A 25,671-nucleotide genomic window follows, 5' to 3' on the forward strand; every position below is an offset into this window, starting at 1 on the left:
CGTCAGGTCATGTCTTAAGCTTTTCATAAATCAAAAAAGACTGCAACCAGCTGTTGGCATCTGGAAATGGCAGTTTGAATGGCATACTCGAGGGAAACCAGATTTTCAGTGGTGGAGCGATCCTGGCGGAAACTGCCCTGGCATGGAGCCAGTAGGCCACGTGACTCCTGGACCCCAACACAACCGCCGACTTAACATACGTTCTATCAGCTTACAAAGAACATCGGTGAGGCTGATGGGCCAATAGCTATCCACATCAAGTGGATATCTGCCAGGTTTGAGCACTGGAATGATCTGGTTGAAGATGATGAGATGTTGCTTGTAGTCAGATGAGAGATGTTTGATCATCTGACTGTGGATCCAATCTGGACCAGGAGTTGTGTTGGGGCAATGTGCAAGGACGCTGAGGAACTCCCACTTTGTAAATGGAACATTATAAGGGTCAATGTGACATTCAGTAAATAAGAGTCCTTTCCTTTCCAACCTCAGTTTGAGAGTGCAAAATGCTGGGGGATAATTCTCTGATGTGGAGGCTCGAGCATAGTGCTCAGCAAAGAGCTTGGGAATTGCGTTTGCGTCGGTAGATAACACACCATTGATGTTAATGGCAGTAACACCTGTCGGCGTCTGGTACCCACAAACATGTCTCATCTTCGTCCAGACTTGGGAAGGTGATGTATGGCACCCAATGGTTGAGACATACCTCCCAACATTCCTGTTTCAATCTTTATATAAGCTGGCGAATGTGGGCACGGAGCCACTTAAAAGCTATTGGGTGCTCTAGAGAAGGGTGCCGCTTATGTCATTGCAGAGCTCGTCGATGCTCTTTAATGGCCTCAGCCATTTCCAGCAACCACCAAGGTACTGACTTTCACTGGGGGCACCCTAAAGAACAAGGGATCATGTTTTCCACCGCAGAAACAATCGTTCTAGTGACCCACTCGGCTACCACATCGATGGTACCATGTGGGGGAGATTCAACGATGACAGCAGAGGTGAAAGGTTCCCAGTCCACCCTGTTTAAAGCCCATCTAGATAGACATCTAGAGGAATGGCACTGGGGGTGTGACAGGAAGATGGGGAAGTGGTCACTACCACACAAGTCATCGTGGGCTCTCCCGTGGACAGATGGGAAGTTCTGGGCTGCAGATGGATAAATTAATGGCCGAATAAGTGCCATGAGTCACACTGAAATGTGTGGTGACCCCAGTATTTAAGAGGCAGAGGTCGAGTTGAGTCAGGAAAGTTTTGACATCTCTACCTCTGCCAGTAAGCACGGTGCCACCCCACAAGGGGTTATGGGCGTTAAAATATCCCAAAAGTAGGAAAGGTTTACGGAGTTTATCAATTAGTGCAGGCAATGCATTCAGGGGTACTGCACCATTTGTAGGAAGATGTACGTTGCAGACAGTTATTTCCTGCATTGTCCTTATCCTGACAGCCACAGCTTCAAGAGGGGTTTGAAGGGGCACTGGTTCACTGCATACTAAGTTCAGGACAGACACAAACTCCACATGACACTAGTATAGCCACCACGGTTCTTGTAATATCCCCTATAGCCGGAGAGGGCAGGGGTCTGCACTGCCGGGAACCAGGTTCCCTGGAGGGCAATGCAGAAAGCAGGTATGAAGGTTAACAGTTGCAGTAGCTCAGCCAGGTGGTGGAAAAAAACCGCAGCAATTCCACTGGAGGATGACATAATCGTGAGGCTGGGTAGGCATGAAGCATGCAAGGAGGCAGGTTATGCCTCAGGGTCCCCTGCTGCCACCGATTGAGTATTTGTATTCATTCCTATTGTGGATGAGGCATCAACGAGATCCAGGTCCTCAGAGGACGCTGAGATCTCCACCTCATCTGCAGGTCCAGAATTAGTAGGAAGTGGTGGTGTTGGGGCCACTGGAGGGTCCTTTTTCTTAGCAGACTTCTTTGTTTGCTTGCCCTCTCGCTTCTCTTTAGGGGCTTGCTTGGGAGGACTTCTCTGAAGTAGCTTCAGGCATGGAGGAAGAGCATGAAGCTCTTCGTCCATCAGCTTTTGGCTCCTTCAGCCACTGGCGAGAGTCTGCTGTGGCACATTAGTGGAGACGTTGGGAGAGAGGGTCCCAAGGGAACCCTCCCGCACAAGTGGAGCCGGAGGAGGCTGTTGCTTCTCCGGCTGGGGGTGGGGGGTGGGAGGGGACCCATGTCCCGTGCCCCCTGCATTTGGGGGGGAGGGGGGAAGGGCCTTTCTCCTGAAGTAGGTGCTTTGGGAGCAACGGAACGAGATTTTCGCCCTACCATCAAGGGAGCAGATGTATTCTGGAGGCCCGGAGTGCCCACTGTTCGTGGTACAGAGTGTGGTACGACTAGTACTTGTGATGGCGATGGTAATGTAGCTGCAGCATATGTGGATGTCAACTGAACAGGGTGTAATCATTCAGATATACGTTTAGCTTCTTGGTAAGTCAACTGGTCCAGGGTTTTGTACTCCATGATTTTCTGCTCCTTTTGGAGTACTGTGCAGTCTGGTGAGCACGGGGAGTGCTGCTCTCCACAGTTGATACAGTGAGAGGAGGCACACATGGAGTACCTGGATGCAGTGGACATTGGTTGACTCAACATGTGGTGGTGGAAGTGCAGCGGGAAGACATGTGCCCAAATTTCCAGCACTTAAAGCACTGCATAGAGGGAGGGATATATGGTTTAACATCACACTGGTAAACCATCACCTTGACCTTTTCAGGCAATGAGTCACCCTCAAAGGCCAAGACGAGGGCATCAGTAACAGCCCTGTTGTCTTTGGGTCCCCAGTATACGCGCTGGATGAAATGAACACCCCCACCATTCTAGATTGGTGCAGAACTTATAGTCAGGAGGAGGAAAATAATCCCCTGGACAATGTGAGGCTTTTATGGGGAGTGACGGTAACAGGAATATCACCCAGCCGGTCACAAGTGAGTAACGCCTGGGATTGGGCTGGGGATGCTGTCTGAATCAAGACTGCACCACTTATCATCTTGGACAGTGCTGTCTGTTGCCCAAACTTACCCTCAAGATGTTCAACAAAACATTGAGGCTTCGTAGGCAGAAAGGAGTAGCCGACCATTCTGCTACAGACTAAATACTGAGGCAAATACGGCTCTCTTCTTTCTGTAGCCCTACGTTCCTCCAATGGTGTGGCATGGCAGGGAAACGATTTAGGGTCATATATGTCAGCATTGTACTCTATCTAGCCCTTCCAATCAGGGGCTCTCCTCACGGGCGCCACCCAGCCACAGCAAAGGCCACCAGGCACGATGGCCGTTGCCAGGAGTCCTGATGCCCCAGGAAGACATCTACTCCTTGGCATATGTGGGGAGTTTACAGCTCAGGCATCAGCAGTGCAATCCCTGTGTTGTCAGGGGGGCTACCACCAAATGTGTACATGACAGCCTCACCACAAAAGACTAGCTATCGTGCTGGATATTGGGCACCAGAGAAAGCCAATACTGTCATGGGGGTGAAAGAGGGCAGGTGACAATGGAAGAAGATGACATACCACGGAAAGTGTCCTCGCCCAAATATTTCAATTGCAGGTGGGGGTGCAAAGCCATGACAAGAGGTTCAGGAGATCGAATCTAAGGGCACTATGGATAACTCATGCACCATGTAAGGCATCCCATGGTCGCCTTTGCAGTTGATACAGCAGGGAGAAGGTAACGGACAATCACCCTCGTGAGCATCCCTGCCACAGGTTACTCATTTGGCCAGGTGTCGACAGGACTCTCGAGTGTGGTTGTAACGATGACACTGGTGGCAGCGTATCAGGTTTGGAATGTACGGTTGTACTGTGATAACGTCATAGCCTGCTTTTATCTTTGATGGAAGGACCACTCTATCAAAAGTGAGAAAAATAATGTGTGTGGGCATTAAGGAAGCATCTGCTATTCTCATCACTCGATGGACTGCAATGAGACACTAATCAGAGAGGTATGTTTGGATTTCTGCCTCAGTCAGCCTGTTGAGAAGCCTAGTGTAAATAACACTATGGGAAGAATTCAACATTCAAGGGGCCTTGAAACAAACAGGATAGCTGTGGAGGAGCACAGATGCAAACAGTTGTTGTGCTTGAGAATCAGAAGTAGTCTCCAAAAGCAGAGTGCCATTTCATAAACAAGAGCAGGATTTCACAGGGCTAGAAATTGCATCTACACTTTTCTGAACAGTAAATGGATTTAGTGTAGCAAAGGACTGACATCTTCAGTACGTGAAACCATGAGAAATCATGGTGCAGTTGGGAGGGTCTTCAGATTGTTAGCCTCATTCCACTTACTTTGGTAGACATCGACGGTGAAAATTTGCGAGAAAATCCCTCATGATTGCCAGCGTCTCTGGTGGCGCACTCCTTCCAACTGGGCCCCTCAGAAGAGGGCGCACCAGCCTTAGGTGATTGTTCATACCTCAAGGTCACACCTCCTAAACACCTAACAGGGGTACCTATTGGCAATTTGGGAGGGTAGCAGTTCAGGCAATCATTTCCCTGGGCCTGATCTTTACGTGCGAATCCTACCTGTCAAACCGGGTTTGGGAATTATGCATTGTCCAGTCATCTGTTATGCATGAGATGTGTGGGCTGGTCTTCAGGAGCACAGGAGGAGGAGGAGGAGGAGGAGGAGGAGGAGAAGAAGAAGGAGTAACCAAAGCAGGAAGGATAGGAGAAGGAACTAAAGACAGTGGAGAGAGTGTTCTGATATTGGTGACCGAATATGCAGAACACATTTCTAACAACATCCCAGACATGTTTTTCAAGGGAGGGAAAAGATTCTGCAAAGCTGGGGCACCATGGTAGCCAAGCACGAACCTGCCAAAGAGCAGCTAGCCCTCGGGTCGGTGGGTGGGTGGGCGGGTGGGGACAAGCTCACTGATGGCTATGAGGAAGAGTGTGACACTTAACACACAACCCTGTGGGATGCTGTTCTCTTGAATCTGAGGGGTGCTGAGTCAAGAGCCAACCCAAACCTGAAAGAGCCTGTGGGATAAAAACTTGCAGATAAAAATTAGGAGGGGGCCATGAAAGCCCAAGTCATGGAGGATAACTAAAATATGATGGCGCCAAGCTGTGTCACATGCCTTATGTAAGTCAAAGAAGACAGAGAGAAGCTGCCGTTGATTAGTAAAAGCCTGTCAGATTGCTGTTTCCAGTCTGAGTAAATGGTCATTTGGAGATTGTCCTTCCCGGAAGCCACACTGATATGGGGACAAGTGGCCCTGAAATTCGAGTACCCAACATAATCGGAAGCTAACCATCCTCTAAAGCAGGTTACAAAATACATTTGTCAGGCTAAGTGGGTGGTAGCCGTCGAGAGATGTTGGGTTCTTCCCGGGCTTAAGGAGGGGGATAACTATACTGTCTTGCCCATTCAGCGAAGGATTCATTACAGTCTGCAGCTTGGTGGCAGTTGAAATAGAAGGGAGTCTTTTCAACTCTGTGTTTTTGCTGGAGAAAGATAGCAGGATATGAAGAGGACACCAATGCCCTTGCAAAGCATGTCATGAGATGTTCTGCAAGGACCAAAGGTTCAGTACACAGAGCAGCTTGGAGGATACGACCCTGGACAGTTGACTGTCGCTGATTGTCCAGAAGGCTATGGAGCTTGTACCAAACCTGCGATGAAGAGGCATACGTTCCCAAGGAGGAAACAGTGTTCCCAGCATTCCTTCTTACTCTGCTTAATACGGTAATGAGCCTTAGCACAGAGACGCTTAAAAGTGAGGAGGCTGGTCTGTGAAAGGTGTTGTTTAAATTGCTGCAGCACCTGTCAGAGGTTCTGGACAGCAACTGAAATGTCCTTGGTCCACCATCCAACACGGTACCAGTCAATGACGAGGGGTAGAACAGTGCCAGCAGCCTGAAGTATAGTGGCAGAGACGCCCTGCATGACTGCATCAATGCAATTCAAGACAGAGGTGTTAAAGTGCACAGCAAATGTATATAAAGGCCAACTGGCCCTGCAGAATGCTCAACATGGGGCCTGTCTGCCTGGCGGCAGCAGGGAATGACAGAATCATCAGAAAGTTATCACTGTCACACAGATCACGATGAGGTGACCAAGGTAGGGAAGCCATAACAGCAGGGAAGGAGATCTAGAGATTGATAGCAGTAAAGGTGCCATGAGCAGCACTGAAGTGGGTAGGGGAACCATCATTGAGGAGACACAAATCAATGTCTACAATAAGTTGATCAATTAGAAGACCCCTACCCGTTGAAGTGGCACTCCCCCACAGGAGGTGCTATACACTTAAGTCCCCAAGGAGGAGAAATGGGGTGCGGGAGTTGTATTAAGATAGACAGTTCAACATAAGGAAATGACCTACCTGGAAGGAGGTAGACATTACAGACACTGATTGCCAGAATCACTTGCACTGTAACCACTATTGCTTCCTGGTTGGTTTTTTTCATTTTTTTTTTACACATCAAATTTGATACGAACAAATTGAGGAGCAAATCTCCAAGGTCATGGAATGTGTCAGTACATGACATTACAACATAAAAGTAATAACAGATAAAAATAAGATGTTTATGAACCTGAAAAAAGTCAAGTCATAAGATTAAGTAAAAGCAATCAACAATACAGCAAGAATCAGCTTAATTTTTCAAGGAACTCCTTGACAAAATAGGAGTGACCCATGAGGAAACTCTTCAGTTTCGATTTGAAAGCACATGGATTAGTGGTACGATTTCTGAATTCCAGTAGTAGCTTACTGAAAAAAGGTGCAGCAGTATACTGCACACCTTTCTGCATAAGAGTTAAAGAAGTCCAATCCAAATGCAATTTTGATTTCTGCCGAGTATTAACTGAGTGAAAGCTGCTTATTCTTGGGAATAAGCTAATACTGTTAACCAGAAATGACATTAAGGAATATATATATTGAGGCCAATGCCAAAATACCCAGTCTCGTGAACTTACACCACTTATTGCCCAAACCACTCGTTTCTGAGCCAAAAATACCCTTTTACAATGGGAAGAGTTACCCCAAAATATAATACCATATGACATTAGCGAATGAAAATAAGCAAAGTAGACCAATTTTCGTGTTGAACAATTATTCACTTCAGATACCGTTTGAATAGTAAAAATGGCAGCATTAAGTCTTTGAACAAGATCCTGAACGTGGACTTTCCATGACAGTTTACTATCTATCTGAACAACTAGGAATTTGAATTGTTCAGTTTCACTAATCATATCCCCATTCTGCGAAATTAAAATTTCAGGTTTTGTTGAATTTTGTGTTAGAAACTGTACAAACTGAGTCTTACTGTGATTTAGTGTCAGTTTATTTTCTACAAGCCATGAACTTATGTCATAAACTGCACTATTTGAAACCGAGACAATGTTGCACACAACATCCTTTACTACCAAGCTAGTGTCATCAGCAAACAGAAATATTTTAGAATCACCTGTAATACTAGAGGGCATATCATTTATAAAAATAAGGAACAGGAGTGGTCCCCCACTTGACTGTATCCCACTCACACCCCACACCACAGCCATTCTCAGCACTGTGAATAATGGTCTTTTGCTGTCTGTTGCTAAAGTAAGAGGTGAACCAATTGTGAGCTACTCCCTGTATTCTGTAATGGTCCAACTTTTGGAGCAATATTTTGTGAACAACACAATCAAATGCCTTAGTTAAATAAAATGCCTAGTGTTCTAAACCTTTTGTTTAACCCATAAAGTACCCCACAGAGAAAAGAGAATACAGCATTTTCAGTTGTTAAACGACTTCTAAAGCCGAACTGTAAATCTGATAGCAAATCATGTGATACAAAATGATCAATTATCCTTACATACACAGACAACTTTAGCAAACAGTGATGGCATAGAAATAGGTCTAAAATTGTCTGCATTATCCCTTTTTCCATTTTTATGAAGCAGGTTTACTACTGAGTACTTTAATCATTCACGAAACTGACCATTCCTAAAGCAAAAATTACAAATATGGCTAAATACAGGGCTAACTGGGCAGCACAGTACTTTAATATTCTGCTAGGCACTCCATCATATCCATGAGTGTCCATAGTCTTCAGTGATTCAATTATTGACACAATCTCCCCCTTGTCTGTATCTCAGAAGAGTACAGACATCAATCTCGGAAAGGCATTTGACAAGAAAGTTATACGATTTGTTGTCGAAACTAAATTTTTATTTAATTCACCAGCAATGCTCAGAAAATGATTGTTAAATACTCTACAGATACCTGATTTATCAGTTAACAGAAATATTTTTATCGACCTTGTGCTGCTGACCAGACACTTCCATCACAGCCGACCATATGGTTTTAATTTTATCCTGTGAATTAGCTATTCTATTTGCACTCCACATACTCTTTGCCTTCCTAATAAAATTTTTAAGCATCTTACAATACTGTTTGTAATGGGCAACTAGCTTGACTGTGACTACTAACATTTCTTATAATTCCCACTTTGTTCTACACGATATCCTTATCCCACTACTCTGCCACCCGGGCTGCCTTTTACTGCTAGTACCCTGTTTAGAATGTTCTAATGGAAAGCAACTCTCAAAGAGCATGAGAAATGTGTTAAGGAAAGCATTATATTTGTCATCTATGTTATTGGCACTATAAACATCCTGTCACACTGGCAAGGTTTAAAAAACTCTATTGCTGTTGGATTAACTTTCCTACACAATTTGTAATTATATGTGACATTTGTTTGAGTACAAAAGCCTTTTAGTGTTAAAATTTGTGCCTCATGGTCTGAAAGGCCATTCACACTTTTACTAACATGTCCATCTAGTAATGAAAAGTGAATGAAAATACTGTCTATGGCTGTGCTACTGTTCCCCTGCACCCTAGTTGGAAAAATCTCAGTCTGCACCAGATCATATGAATTTAGGATATCTACCAACATCCTTTTTCTTGCACCATCATACACAAAATTTATATTGAAGTCACCACATATAACTAATTTCTGGTACTTCCTATAAAGTGAATCAAGAACCTCCTCTAGTTTGAGCAGAAATGCTCTGAAGTTGGAGTTAGGGGACCTATAAACAACAACAATTAGAAGTTTAGTTTCACTAAATTCAACTGCCCCTGCACAACAGTTGAGTGCAGTGCTGTGATACATCTATGGACTCAAATGGAATACTGTTTTTTACATACACGGCCACTCCCCCAACCTGCAAGGAACTCCTTGACAAAAAGACGAAGGGGGATTCAATCACTAATGACATTGGAGCAAACAAAAGTGCAAACCCCTCCAGATGCTATCCGGGGGCCGACACGGTTCCAACAGAATGCCTGTTAACCACAAAATGTTGGAGAGTGTCCTCATGCAAGTGTGTTTCTTGAAGAACAAGACTGAATGCAGAATAGGAAGAAACAAGACGTATTTCCGGTAGGTGACAATGGTACCCATTGCATTCCCACTGGATTATAATGTGGTGAGAGTCCAGTTTAGACATAAAGAGGCAGAGGGAAGGTCATGCCACTCAGTCAGTGTTCGTCATCAACAAGGATAGGGTGATATCCATAAATGAGATCTCAGGCTCAGGTTGTGGGGTGGCAAATAGCATCTCCGTGGGCACTGAGTGGTGTGGGGGGGAGGCGGGGATTGGCTTGTCCTGGGACTCACATTTCTTCTTCTTCTTCTCTTTTGGAGATGGAGGAAGGCTTCTCCAAGATCCGGAACTGAAAGAGAGTAGGCGCCCTTGAAAGGACGTAACAGAAGCAAAAGTTGAAGAATGTGACGCCGGATGGAGTGTGTCATATTTTTGGCGAGCCTCAGCATAAAACAGGTGATCCAGGGACTTGTACTCTTGGATCTTCTTTTCTCTCTTGTAAGCTAGGCAGTCTGGTGAGCGAGGCGAGTGGCGGAGTGACGATTGACACACACAGGCGACTGAACACAGGGGCTTCCCTCATGGAGTGGGTTTTCACGGTCACCACACAGAGGGTCTGCCATACAGCAGGAAGACATATGCACCGAAAGCACTTCATGGGTGGTGGAACGTACAGCTTCACATCACATCTGTAGCACATAACCTTGACCTCCTTTGGGAATATATCCCTCTCTAAAGCCAGACTGAAGGCACCAGTATCAGTGCTGTTGTCTTTATGACCTTTTGGCACATGCCAAACAAAATGAACGCCGCATTGCTTCAGATTAGCCCAGAGTTTCTCATCAGTTTGCAGGATGAGGTCACTACAAAAAAATCACTCCCTGGACCATATTCAGAGATTGGTGAAGGGTAACAGACACTGGGACATTGCCAAGGTGATCACAAGCCCGAAGAGCTGCAGACTGGGTGGCAGAAGCAGCTTTGATCAACAGGGAGCCTGACCGCACCTCACTGAGATACTCCACTTCACCAGACCTGTCCTCAATTAATATTATCCACAAAAAACATTGGCTTTGTGGTGATGAATGTGTCCCTGTCCATCCTAGTACAAACGGGGTAGTGGGAAAAACGTTTCATCCCAAGACGGCGACCCTGGCCCTCCTCTCATGATGTAACCACAGAAGGGAAGACTGCTGGCTCATATGAAGCCGCGTTCAATGATCCTCCACCATGTGAAGAGGAGGCCATTTGAGAACAGCCAGATTTTTGCAGCTTGATACTCTTAGTGCACCAAGCATGCACCCTGAAACCACCCAATCCAATCAGGGGCTCTCCCCATGGGCATCACCCAACCATAACAAGAGCTGCCTGGCACAGTGACCATTGCCGGCAGTTCTGATGCTCCAGGAAGACAAGCAACCACTCCTTGGGATACCTGGGGAGGGCAAAGCTCAGGCATTAGTAGTGTGATCCCTGTGTTGCCAGGTGGCACGAGATGGGTACATAACAGCGACCCACATGGACGGGCTACACATGCTGGTGACCTAGCGGGATGGGGGGAGGAGGCTAAGCAGGCAAAGAAGGGGGGGGGGGGGGAGAGGAAACCACACCAGAGATGCTAGGGAGGGAGTTGTTCTCCAAATGGCTCACACTAAAAACAGGAAATTTAGAAGTGGAGGTCAAACCTCAAGCAGGGACCTAAACGTCAAAAAAGGATGAAAGAGAACAGGCAGGAATGACAAAATTGCAAGCAATACAGGGAACCAGGCGGATAGCCAGGTTGACATAAATCAGAACAGTGAGAGGGGGAAGGAGGGGGTAGTGGGAAGGGATGAGGATAGGAACAGAGGGGCAGGATAAGGAAATGCAGCCAGGGAAGGAAGAATGGGCTGCTATAGCTCTACAGCTCTACATCTACATACATACTCCGCAATCCACCATACGGTGCGTGGCGGAGGGTACCTCGTACCACAACTAGCATCATCTCTCCCAGTTCCACTCCCAAACAGAACGAGGGAAAAATGACTGCCTATATGCCTCTGTATGAGCCCTAATCTCTCTTATGTTATCTTTGTGGTCTTTCTGCGAAATGTAAGTTGGCGGCAGTAAAATTGTACTGCAGTCAGCCTCAAATGCTGGTTCTCTAAATTTCCTCAGTAGCGATTCATGAAAAGAACGCCTTCTTTCCTCTAGAGACTCCCACCAGAGTTCCTGAAGCATTTCTGTAACACTTGCGTGATAATCAAACCTACCAGTAACAAATCTAGCAGCCCGTCTCTGAATTGCTTCTATGTCCTCCCTCAATCCGACCTGATAGGGATCCCAAACGCTCGAGCAGTACTCAAGAATAGGTCGTATTAGTGTTTTATAAGCGGCCTCCTTTACAGCTGAACCACATCTTCCCAAAATTCTACCAATGAACTGAAGACGACTATCCGCTCTCCCCACAACTGCCAATACATGCTTGTCCCACTTCATATCGCTCTGCAATGTTATGCCAAATATTTAATCAACGTGACTATGTCAAGCGCTACACTACTAATGGAGTATTCAAACATTACAGGACTCTTTTTCCTATTCATCTGCATTAATTTACATTTATCTATATTTAGAGCTAGCTGCCATTCTTTACACCAATCACAAATCCTATCCAAGTCATTTTGTATCCCCCTACAGTCACTCAGGGCACCATGTATGCACGAACTCACGAAAGAACTGTGAGGTCCCGGGGGGAAGGTTCTAGTTGATAAGGGTATGAGACGGCTTGTAACCTGCCCCCCCCCCCCCTCCCTGATGTTATTCAATCTGAACACTGAGCAAACAGTACAGGGAATCGAAGAAAAATTAGGAAAGGAGACAGAAGTTTCGCAAGACAAGACAAAGACTTTGAGGTTTGCAATTTGGGCAGCAAAATAACTGATGGTGGCCCAGTTACAGAGAATATAAAATGCAGACTGGCAATAGCAAGAAAGCCATTCTGAGAGAGAAATTTGTCAGCATGGAACATAAATTTAAGTGTTGGGAAAACTTTCCTGAAGGCTTTTGTCTGCAGTGTTGCCTTGTACAGAAGTGAAATGTGGTTAAAAAATAATTCAGGCAGTTAGAGAATAAAATAATTTAAAAAAATGTATTGTTACAAAAGACTGCTGAAGATTAGATGGGTAAATTTGAATAATGGGGGGCCACTGGATCGAATTTGGGAGAAGAGAAATTTATAGTACAACTTGACAAAGATTTTTTTTTTTTATGGCACAAAACTGCTACGGTCATTAGCGCCCGGTCTGTGACTTAGGAAAAGGTAAAAAACTGAAAACCAGCAGCAATGGGAGCGAAACTCAAAAAAGTGGGGAAACTAAAACCATGAGGAAAGCTTAAAAAACCACTGTAGAAGGGGAGCTGTTTGTCCCCAGAAGAGCTTCAAATGACTGATGTCATCTCACTGACACTAATAAACTCGAGAATGTGATCGCCCTGAGAGTGTGTCATCTGCTCAAATGGAAGACATCTCAGGCGACAGCTGTAGATGGGTGCGTAACGGAGTAAAATAGGGGCACTCAAGTAAAAGATGTCTCACTGTCCACAGTTGAGAGCAGTGGGGACAAAGCGGGGGAGGACCGCCACTTAAACGATGTCGATAGCTGAAAAGACAGTGCCCTATCAGGAGTCTAGTTAAAATTACCTCCTCTCGACAACGAGTTTGGGAGGAAGAGGTCCAAGCACAGGGAAGAGCTTCCACGTCCTGCAATTTATTATTGGGAAGTGTTGACCAATGTGCGTGCCATAAAACAGCAACACGACAACGTAAAACACTCTCTAGATCGGCGAAGAGAACCATGCGAACAGCAGGCTGAAGAAGAGAGACTGCAGCCTTGGCCACTATATCGGCCACCTTGTTTCCACAGATATCAACATGTCCTGGGATGTGGAGGAACGCCACAGAGACGCCCCCCAAAGTGGAGCAAGTGCAGGCAGTCCTGAATCCGGTGGACCAGAGGGTGGACAGGGTAGAGAGCTTGGAGACTGAGGAGAGAGCTGAGCATATAATATACTGTCGCCGTTAATGGCGACGGATGTATTGGACAGCCTGGAGAACAGCGAAAAGCTCCGCAGTAAAAACCGAACACTGGTTGGGAAGCCGAAATCGATTAGGGGTGTTGCCAGCAATATAGGCACTAGCAACACCAAATTATGTTTTTGAGCCATCAGTGTAAATAAATGTGGCATCCTTCATTTGTGCGCATAGAGCAGCAAATGCCCAACGTTAAACAAGGGGTACCTTCCTTGGGAAAATGACAAAGGTCACAGAGCAGGCAGGTCCGGGGCCAGAGCCAAGGCAGTGCTATACCCCAAGTTGTCAAGAAAGTTTTAGGAAACTGGAAGGAAAGAGAATGTAGCAGTTGACGGAAGCGGACTCCCAGTGGTAGTAGAGAAAAAGGGCGGCCTGCATACCCTAAATCCATGGAAGCGTCGAAAAAAAAAGGTCATGGGCTAGATTAGCAGGCATGGAAGACAGATAGCTAGCATAACGACTCAGAAGGACAGCTCGCTGATTGGACAGCGGAGGTTCAGCAGTCTCAGCATTAAGGCTTTCCACAGGGCTGGTGTAAAAAGCTCCAGACGCTAAACGTAATCCACAGTGGTGGACAGAGTCGAGACGCCAAAGAAGAGACAGCCGAGCAGAGAAGTAAACTATGCTTCCATAGTCCAATTTCGAGTGCACTAAGGTGCAATAGAGGTGGAGAAGGACCACTCGGTCCGCTCCCCAGGAGGTACCATTCAGGACACGAAGGGTGTTGAGGGATCGTAAACAGCAAGCTGAAAGATAGGAAACGTGGGAGGACCAGCACAGTTTTCTGTCAAACATAAGACCCAAGAATTTAGCAACTTTCATGAACGGAAGGTTGACAGGGCCTAGATGTAAGGAAGGCAGAAGAAACTCCATATGACACCAAAAATTGACACAAACAGTCTTATTGGGAGAAAAGCGGAAGCCGGATACGATGCTCCAAGAGTGGAGGCGATTGAGACATACTTAAGACGCCGTTCAAGAAGGCTGGTCCGTCGAGAGCTGTATGAGATCAAAAAATCGTCCACATAGAGGGAGCCCAAGACATCGGGAAGGAGACAATCCATAATTGGATTTATGGCAATGGCAAACAGTACAACACTTAGCACAGAGCCCTGGGGTACCCCGTTTTCTTGGGAGAAAGCACTTTAAATGTGCACTCTGCCATAAACTCATGAAGAAAAAGGGGCAGCCGACCTCGAAAGCCCCAAGAGAACAGTGTGCGGAGGATGCCTGTCCTCCAACAGGTATCGTATGCTCTCTCCAGATCAAAAAATATTGCTACCGTTTGGCATTTCCTGAGAAAATTGTTCATGATATAAGTGGAGAGAGCAACAAGATGGTCAATGACAGAACGATGCTTTCGGAAACCGCATTGGGCAGGTGTTAAAAGACTTCGGGACTCCTGCCACCAGGCTAAACGGCAAGTCACCATACGCTCCAAAACCTTACATACACTACTCATGAGAGAAATGGGGCAATAGCTAGAAGGGAGATGTTTGTCCTTTCCAGGTTTCGGAACAGGAATGACAATAGCTTCCCACCATCTTCTGGGAAAGTACTGTCGGTCCAAATTTGATTATAAAGGCAAAGGAGGTAGTGCAGACTACGGTATGATAAATGCAGAAACATTTGGATGTGGATACCATCCGGTCCTGGGGCACAAGAGCAAGAAGAAGAGAGTGTGTGTTGGAGTTCCCTCATGGAGAAAACAGTATTATAGCTTCCGCAATTTTGAGAGGAGAAAGCAAGAGGTCGCACTTCCGCTGCGCGTTTCTTCGAGAGAAAGGCTGGCGGGTAATTTGAAGAGCTTAAAATCTCAGCAAAGTGTTGACCCAATGAGTTAGAAATTGCGATGGGGTCCACCAAGGTATCATGCGCGACAGTGAGCCCAGAGACCAAGGAGAAACTAGGCGCGCCAGATAACCACTGAATCCGACTCCAAACTTCCGAGGAGGGAGTGCAGGTGTTAAATGAGCTAGTAAAGAAGTCCCAGCTTGCCTTCTTCCTATCGCGGATGATGCGACGGCATCGCGCATGGAACTGCTTATAGCGGATACAGTTGGCCAAAGTAGGATGGTTGCGGAAAACGCGAAGAGCACGTTGCCGCTCACGTATTGCATCACGGCATGCCTCGTTCCACCAAGGAACTGGGGGGCGCTGGGGCAAATCGGAGGTGCGAGGTATTGAACATTCTGCAGCTGTAAGAATAACTTCTGTAATATGAGTGACCTCATCGTCGACGCTAGGAAAGTGACGGTCATCGAATGTCGCTAGTGACGAAAAAAGTGTCCAATCGGCTTGGGCAAACTTCCAGTGTCTCAGGCACATATATGGCAGTTGTGGCTGCAATCTAAGGACACATGGAAAGTGGTCACTTGAGTGTGTATCAGCAAGAGTGAACCATTCAAAGCACCGAGCTAGCGAAACAGTACCAACAGAAAGGTCCATGTGAGAGAAATTTGTCGTGGAGGCAGACAAAAATGTAGGGTCCCCAGTGCTGAGGCAAACAAGATCCACTTGGTGGAAGATATCTATCAATAGTGAGCCGCACGGGCAAGGATGCGGAGATCCCCAAAGCGGGTGGTGGGCATTGAAGTCCCCAACCAGCAAATAGATGGGCGGAAGCTGACCAAGAAGATGAAGGAGATCAGCTCTTGCCATTGGTGTGGACAATGGAACGTATACAGTACAAAGAGAGAAGGTGTATCCAGAAAGGGAAAGATGGACAGCAACAGCTTGGAAGCAAGTGTTTAAGGGGATTGGGTGGTAATAGAAAGTATCATGGAGAAGAATCATGAGTCCTCCATGTGCTGGAGTGCCTTCAACAGAGGGGAGATCAAATCAGACTGACTGAAAATGAGGGAAAACAAAGCGATGGTGGGGACGCATCTTTGTTTCCTGAAGACAGAAGATGAGCGGCAAGTAGGATCGTAAGAGGATCAACAATTCATCCCAATTGGTTCAAATGCCACGGATATTTCAATGGATAATGGACAAAGGGTGGACAGAAAAGGGAAGAACGTGGCCAAGGTTGCCCTCAACTCAACGACTGCTCAGAGCCTACGGCTGACAGCGTGGAACAGCATTCAGCCGAAGGCAGAAGATCCTGATCCAGAAGTTGTTTGGGAGCAGCTCCTGCCACCAGCGATCGGCCGGTTGATCGGCTGCCAGCTGCATGCCTTGGCGACACAGCCGACGGCCGGGGGGGCGGTTACTGCCAGGTGGTGCTGTAGATGAGACATGCCGTGGTGGAGAAGGAGAGGAACTGGGTTTCTTATTAGCCTTCTTTGAAACAGGACATTGAGATCAGGGAGGAATCGACAGTTGTGAAGTCGGGGTACGTAAAAAATCTTCACGAGTAGGCTCGTTTTTGGAAGTCTAGGTGTCTGATTTTGGGGCTCGTGATTTAGCAGAACCCGATGAAGGGTGAGCCATAGAGTGAGCAGGTGTTAGTGGGAAGGTTGAATGGGCAATCTTTCTACTGGCCGATCTGACGACTGTGACACTAAAGGTGAGGTCACAAGTCTGCATGGCTGCATCCTTTGTAGGTCGAGGAGAGGCAAGGACAGTGCTGTATTTACCTGCGTGAGGCACAGTGGGCTTTCGACTGGCGAATAACTTTTGAGCAGCAAAGGTCAACACCTTTTCCTTCACTCTGATTTCCTGAATGAGCCGTTCGTCTTTGAAACTGAGGCAATCTCTAGAGGAAGCAGCGTGGTCACCCATACAGTTGATGCAACAAGGGGATGGAGGTGGGCAAGCACCGTTATGGGCATCTTTGCCACACGTAACGCATTTTGCCGGATTGGAACATGACTGGCTGGTATAACAGCCATTACGCCCTGGTCAAACAGGTAGTTTTGAATTTCCTTGTCGGACAATCCGTCAAGGGAGCGTGTATAAACCACCCCACATGACGAATTTAAAGTGCGGTGCGCTTCCACTCACACAGGGAAGGTGTATAGCAGTGAAGTACACAGAAATTTCTGTGCCTGGAGGTCACTGACTGTTTCTACCAACAAGCTGCCATTTCATAATCGGGAACAAGACTTTACAGGACCTGCAATTGCGTTGACACCTTTCTGAATAATGAAAGGGTTGACTGTGGAGAAGACTTGACCTTCATCCAACCGAGAAATAACAAGGAACTGCGGCACTGATGGAAGAATTGTCCGTGGCTGAGACTCATTTAACTTTCGCTTGTGAGCAAACATAGTAGATGATGAGGAAACCATTGCGGAAGTATCCCCCATGATTACTGGCATCTCCGATGGCGTGCTCCTTCCTTGTGGGGGGGGGGGGGGGGGGGGGCCCTCTGTGAGGGCACTCCCGTCTTAGGCGATTGTTCACACCTCAGGTCACACCTCCCGAGAAACAGATGGAGGGACCAATCGGCACTTTCGGAAGGTACCAGCTCGGGTAATCACCCCTCCCTGGGCCTGGCTGTTACCAGGGGGCACGTACGTATCCTACCTGTCTACCCGGGGTGGGGAATTACACGTTACCCCATCACCGGCTACGCGTGGGAATGCGTGGGTTGGTCTTTAGACATGCACAGGGAGGAAGAAAGAGAAAGTGAGGAACAAAGAAAAGAAAAGTAAAGAACAGAGGTCTCAAACACCGCAGCAGAGGAGAGGGTAAAGAGAAGACGTAAGGAAAAGAGAAGGACAAAGGAAGGACAGAGACTTGCCAGCAGAGAACGCGAAGAAGAGTGTTTTACAGTTTCCAGTGTCTGTCTCTGGATGTAGGCACTGAACATACTCCCAGAGGGGGAGAAAGGGAAGGGAAGAGGCGGAGGTGGGGGGGGGGGGGGGGGAGTGGAGATGGGGGATGGGGAAGGATGTGGAAAAGGAAGGTATGCAGCCTGGAAAGGAAAGACGGCCACACTAGCTTGGGGTCCCGTGCTCGCTACGCACGTATCCACAAAAGAGTTGTGGACCCCCTGGGGGGGGGGGGGGGCAATAATTTGTTGTAGACTCTTAGAAAATATTATGACCCCAAATATAATAAGGTATCTCGGACAGAATGATCTCCTCCATGACAACCAGCATGGATTCCACACACATCGATCATGTGAAACTCAACTTGCACTTTTCTCACACAACATACTGAAACCTTTGGATCAAGGCAGGTGGTAGATGCAATATTTCTTGACTTCTGAAAAGCATATGACTCAGTAACATACCAATGCTTATTTCCACAAGTACGATCATAATGGGTATCACGTGAAATTTGTGACTGGACTGGATTGAGGACTTTTTGGTATGGAGGATACAGCACATTATCTTGTATGGAGACACACTGTTAAATGTCGAAGTAACTTCAGGTGTGCCCTAGGGAAGTATGTTGGGACCCTTACTGTTCACGTTGCACATTAATGACCTTGTAGACAACATCAATAGCAAGGTCATACCTTTTGCAGCTGACACAGTTATCTATAATGAAGTACCGTCTGAAAGAAACTGCATAAATATTCAGTCAGATCTTGATAAGATCTCGAAGTGGTGTAAAGATTGGTAACTTGATTTAAAAGTTCAAATAGGTACAATTGTGCACTTCACAAAACACATAATATCCTATGACTATAAGATCGAGTCACAGCTACAATTGACCAACTCGTACAAATACCTGCTTGTAATTCTTCAAAGGGATATGAAATGGAATGATCATATAGGCTCAGTTGTGGTTAAAACAGGTGGCAGGCTTTGGTTTATTGGTGGAATACTGGCAAAGTGCAGTAAGTCTGTGTGTGGTGTGTGGGACTCATACCATAGGACAAATAGGGGATACTGAATGTATATAGAGAAGGGCAGCATGAATGGTCACAGGTTTGTTTGATTCATGGGAGAGTGTCACTAAGCTGTTGAAATAACTGGACTCACAGACTCTAAGGTAAACAAACTATCCCAAAAAAGTCTACTAACAAAGTTTCAAGAAACAGCTTTGAATGATGACTCTAGGAATATACTACAACCCCCCTATGTATCGCACATGTAGGGTACATGATGATAAGCACATACAGAGGCATTCAGGAGTGGGAAGAAACCGTAACAATTGGTACAATGGGATGTACCCTCTGCCATGCACTTCACAGTGCTTTACCAGCTATAGACTAAAAGAAGGGATCAGTTCATAGGACATATCCTGAGGCATCAAGGAACTATCATTTTGGTAATGAAGGGTAGTGTGAAGGGCAAAAATTGTAGAGGAAGATCACAACAATACAGTAAGCAAGTTCAAATAGCTGTAGGCTGTTGTAGTTTTAATGAGATAACGAGCCTTCTGCAGGAGAGACTGGGGGCGAGCTGTGAGTTGTGCTTGGATAGTTCAGTCTATAAAACTTCCTGGCAGATTAAAACTGAGTGCCCGACTGACACTCGAACTCGGGACCTTTGCCTTCCGCGGGCAAGTGCTCTACCATCTGAGCTACCGAAGCACGACTCACGCCCGGTCCTCACAGCTTTACTTCTGCCAGTATCTCATCTCCTACCTTCTAAACTTTACAGAAGCTCTCCTGCGAACCTTGCAGAACTAGCACTCCTGAGAGCAGGAGAGCTTCTGTAAAGTTTGGAAGGTAGGAGATGAGATACTGGCAGAAGTAAAGCTGTGACGACCGGGCACGAGTCGTGCTTCGGTAGCTCAGATGGTAGAGCACTTGCCCGCGAAAGGCAAAGGTCCTGAGTTCGAGTCTCGGTCGGGCACACAGTTCTAATCTGCCAGGAAGTTTCATATCAGCGCACACTCCGCTGCAGAGTGAAAATCTCATTTTGGAGTTCAGTCTATAGTTCACTTGCCCATGAAAGACAAAGGTCCCCGGTTAGAGTCGTGATCCTGCGCACTGTTTTAACCTATCAGGAAGTTTCAAGATTTTGTACAAAATGTAATTTCATGAACCCAAATCAGTCCAGTGTGATATTCATCCTGAGAATGTGTAACATTCCTCTCATTACCAATACAGAAGTTCTACTAGGGGTCCTTAGTCCGGCATCTGCAAATGTGACAGGTGTAGGCACATATTCCATGCTAGGTAACAGTGAACGATATCACACAAATATTTTAATTTCAATGACTGGTGGTAATGACTTATTACACAAGACATAGGTAAAAATGTAGGCTAATTCTGCCTGGTTAAGAATGTTGTATTAAACTTGTTTATCTGAAAATCAACTGCATTATTTGCAAACATGCTTTCCAAAGTAGTTCTGCATTTTACAAAAACTTTCATTCTAACATTTCATTTTCAAAGACCCAGAGCACTGCCAACAGAATATTCAAAGTCATTTAGGAACATAAGAGTGTAATAATAGCCATAGGTCACTTATGTGAGGGTCATCAATTGTTACTTTCACTTGACATGGAATCTTCATATTCAGGATGACATACTGGATTCTATCTCTTACAAGCCTTCAGTCTAGTTGCAAATCTTATAAAATATTCAGAAAGCAAAGATACTGTTTACTGCAGGACATTGAAGTAATGTGTCAAAATGCTTTCAAGAAAGAATGTGCCACTTGTGCACATGCCACTAGCTTCACATTTCGTACTCCATTGAAAAATACAACTACACCACCACTTATTTCCTCATCACACTAGTCTTCATCTAAGCACTGGTTAATCACTTTGTTTAAATTTGCTAGTATTTTCAGCTTCTCAACACTAATTCTCAGGTAACTCAGATTCCATCCAAGTTACGCATTCATTAACTTGTGTGTCTGAACACTACAGCGTTTTTAATAGTAAGAGTCGTGAGCCTTTAAGATGTAGTTATGGCAAGAGCAGTAGTTTCAGTCAGTGCGTTCTCTCCATTGTTCACAAGTTAATTCTAAGATTTGAGTGGCGTGCAACAGAAAACAAGGAAACTAGCTCAAAATGGCTCTGAGCACTATGGGACTTAACAGCTGTGGTCATCAGTCAAGGAAACTAGACTATTTAAATAAACAAACAATACTCCATAATTAACTTAATGACTGCAATGAACGTAACAGTGGCCTATAAGCTCCGACTTAAGAAACATGAGCAACTGATTTGCTCAGAAACTGATAAAACATGAGCCATTGATACTTTCAACAACTTAAGATGCAAGAGAGACAGCAGCAAGCTAAGTGACGACTGTGTGGTTAGCAAGTTGCTAGGGAAACACTTAAAAAAGAAGCTAATTTTTATACAGCTGTAAGTCACGTACATGACCATACACGCTGGCACACAGTACGCCCATTATATTCTTACAGATCAACAGGAATTCTACTTCCTACTTCCTAAAGACCAAAACAGTCACCTACGTTATACCCACATTCTCAATGAAATCACAATGTTCTAAGCATCGTGAATGATTACTTGAAATTTACAATTGCTGAATTTTTCGAGCATGTATATTATCCCAGAAGAACAATAACATAATAAAGTTTAAATGTTTATGAAACACACCATTAACAAACCTAGCTAAAGCACTTGGTCTAATGGAAAATAAGTGTGACTGATTGAACTAAGAAATTAAGACTTTAAAACTACGTATATGAAAGCAATATACTCACAAGAAGTACATGGTCAGCGTCTGATAATGAACACCTTGAACATTTTAGGTAGGCCTCGTAGTGAGACCACCAATGAAGCACTAAATAAGGCGTTCCAACAAGTAAAATCGATGAAATATAAAACAAGAATGTTTTGGCACAGTTACATTTATACCCCCAACATTTTACGAGGACTTCGTCTTCAATAATTTGTACTGTTTCATCTTGCAAACTTTCGTACTCGACATGACTATTTGGTAAGACGCCACACATTCTATACTGGAGAACAAACACACGCACATACACAGTAGTCTGATTCAGGAAGGCAAACTGAAATACAATCTAAATACTGATAAGGAATGACTAAAATCCAGACGAAGCAACTCTTTCATCATGTGACCATTACACAGAACAGGGAAAACAAAGGACACCAAGACATGCACTCTCCAAGGAAAATCCGTCTGCTGTCACTTGACGTAAGTTTAAAAAACAGAGATGTTATTTGTCAAACAGGCGCGGCGTTAGCAAAGAACTTCCTTGCACAACACTTACGGACAAAGAAAACTCTGTGGGTATCGCCTAGTCAGCAGAAGCGTTTCGGCATAGTCTCGCTGTGCTTTGGTGATTCAGTGATTGGCTAATGTTCGTGACGTCACTTGCGGCCAATCCACACAATGGGTTGTATAAATAAAACGGAGAATATACTAACACGACCAATAACTCGCAGGCCGACATGACCAACATTACGACAACATTCCAGAGAATAATGGAAACATTATTCCCCGGACGCACGACCACCGAAATAGTCACGAAGATTATGGGGTGTGTCTCACAACTCTTCATGCAGTTTATGTCGGGTACGCTCAACTGGACTAGCTTCCAAACCACTATCACACCGCTTTTTACACTGCTACATGGATAATACACCGCACCAGCCCCGAAACGCAGACTTAAACACAATCTCACAGATCCTGTTTTGGAATGCCAACGGGATCGCAAGCAAAAAAAGCCGAGATGGCCGCGTTCATGGAGCGAAAGGATATCCGAATCGCTCTTGTGAACGAAACACTGCTTACGCCTCGCAAACAACTAAACTTCCCAGGGTATTGCGTCTATCGTACCGACCGAGCGGATGGCAGGAGGGGGGGCGGCACGGCAATCATCATACACAGAGACATAGAACACACAAACATCGAGCTCCCAGCACTTGAAAGACTAGAGGCTACGGCCGTCAGGGTCAAGTACAACGGGGCCAACACCACACTGGTATCACTATACAACCCTCCTAAAAACATAGTAACAGCACAGTACTCAACATAGCACCGCGGGTAATAGCCGCTGGAGACCTCAACGCAAAACACCCTGATTGGAACTCACGAATACGAACCTCCAACGGCAAGAAACTGTACGAACACGCACTAGGCCGAAACTACATTATACTTGGGCCGGACGTTCCAACGTTCGTGCCTACACAGGCTCGACATAGGCCAGACGTGTTAGACACAGCCCTCATAAAGGGCATCACATGCACACTCAACCTAACGGTTGAAAACGATCTGGACTCGGACCACATGCCTGTAATACTGCACATGGAAGAGGCACTGCAGGACATCGAACCACGCAGGTTGCTTAACTACAAGCGTGCGAATTGGACAGTGTTCAAGGAAACGCTTGATAGTCGCATTCCTGACACTCACGAAATTAACAACACACAGCAAATCGATGAGGCTATGGAGGCTCTCACAACTGCCGTCCAAGACGCAATGACTGACGCCATTCCATTTACAACACCAAGACAACACTCGACGGCCCTGCCCCAGGAAATCCTGGGCCTTATCTCATTGAGGAACCGCCTCAGGAGATACTGGCAGCGTACCAGGCGCCCGTTCTATAAACTGCACGTCAACAGACTCCAGGGCCTAATACGGAATAAAATACAAACATTCAGAAACGAGCAATGGGGACAGAAACTCGCTGGGCTGGATACCACACGTCCTGGCGTGTGGCAGCTGGCCAGACACTTCACCAGGGAGAAACATTACATTCCCACGTTACAAGGACCAGACGGCCCGGCCTACTCCGCGACGGAAAAGGCAGAGCTTATGGCCACAACACTTGCAGCGTCCTTCATGCCGAATCTGGTTCCTTCAGACCCAGCATTCACACTTGAAACGGACCAGGAGGTTACACGACTTGTAGCCTAGCCCTCGCGCAACGAAATAAGACGTACTAGCACAAATGAAATCACATGGGCTATCAAGCACAGCAACGCTAGAAAAGCCCCTGGGCCTGATGGCATTCAAAACCATGTCCTCCAGGAGTTCACGAATAAAGCCGTAGAATACCTCACACACTTAACGAATGCCATCCTGACACACCAACACTTCCCTGACTTTTGGAAGGCGGCCAAGGTCCTGATGTTCAGGAAGCCAGGGAAAGACCACTCCCTCCCACAAAATTACCGACCCATCAGTCTGCTGTGTTCGCTCAGCAAGATTGTTGAGAAGGTAATACTGAAACGTATCACTAGGCATTGCATCGCCAACGACACCCTAAGACCGGAGCAATTCGGCTTTAGGAATCACCACTCGACAACACAACAACTCCTCCGCGTAGTCGAACATATAACACACGGCTACAACATGAACAAAGCCACAGGGGCCGTGTTCCTAGACATCGAAAAGGCTTTCGATCGTCTCTGGCACAACGGACTCATACGCAAACTAAGCGAAGTTGGTTTCCCAGACGGACTCGTACGTCTCATACACTCATATCTCACGAACAGATGTTTCAACACTAACGTGCAGGATAAACAATCAACACAACACGGTATCCAAGCTGGAGTACCCCAAGGGAGCATCCTAGGGCCCATCTTGTTTAACCTGTACATTAATGACTTCCCAGCGACACAAAACACGACGTTAGCCGTCTACGCGGATGACACAGCCATCCTCGCGCAAGACTGGAAACCGTCGAACATCAATTCACGAATACAGACAGCACTCAGAACAGCTGAGCCTTGGTTGAAGCGATGGCGTATTAAAGTAAACGTCGACAAGTGCGAAGCAGTTCTGTTCACACGCAGACCGAAACTACTGCGCAAACACCAACACTGTAGACCAATAACACTACATACACGCCCAATACGTTTCCGAGAGAAAGTCAGGTACCTTGGTGTTTGGCTGGACCGGAAACTTACATGGGGGGACCACATCGAATACGTTGCCAACCGAGCGCACGCGAGGCTCAAACAGCTCTACCCAATGCTCAACAGGGAAAGCACACTGAATAGGAGGGTGTCGAGGTCCTTATACATGACACTGATTAGACCTCTGATGACGTACGCAGCTCCCGTCTGGGGATATGCGGCTCCCACACGACTGCGCCGCCTGCAGATTATACAGAACAAGGTGCTACGAATCATTAGCAATGCTCCACGCTACACACGCACCGTGGATCTTCACCATGAATACCGCCTTGATACCCTCAAGGAAGTATTCAAAAAACACGCCACACGACTATACAGGAACTCGAGACACTCGAACAATCCTTTCATCCTCACTCTGGGAAACTACGATCACAACCACAGGTGGAAACACAAGCGGCCAAAGACACTGCTAGCTAGGGCATAGCCACCTATGGTTAACTAACATACGCAAACAGCGACAAACGTCGGCAAGCCCCTGCATATCAGCAACACTGACTGGCAACTACCAGCTGCTATTAGTGCCGACCAACAGGCCACAGCAGGGACACCGACGAGCTCGCCCAC

General features: G+C 46.2%; 1 protein-coding gene across 1 annotated transcript in view; it reads right to left on the reverse strand.

Annotated features, from left to right (window-relative positions):
• The window catches only part of LOC124723027 (polyamine-transporting ATPase 13A3-like), a 288,432-nt gene extending 266,123 nt beyond the window's left edge, over positions 1–22,309 (reverse strand). The window contains exon 1 of the mRNA XM_047248200.1: positions 21,921–22,309. Coding sequence (XP_047104156.1) covers positions 21,921–22,172 — 252 coding nt within the window. The 5' untranslated portion in view covers positions 22,173–22,309. The remainder of the gene's footprint in view (positions 1–21,920) is intronic.
• Between the last annotated feature and the right edge of the window lie 3,362 nt (positions 22,310–25,671).

Source organism: Schistocerca piceifrons, chromosome X, assembly GCF_021461385.2.
Source record: "Schistocerca piceifrons isolate TAMUIC-IGC-003096 chromosome X, iqSchPice1.1, whole genome shotgun sequence".
NCBI lineage: Eukaryota > Metazoa > Arthropoda > Insecta > Orthoptera > Acrididae > Schistocerca > Schistocerca piceifrons.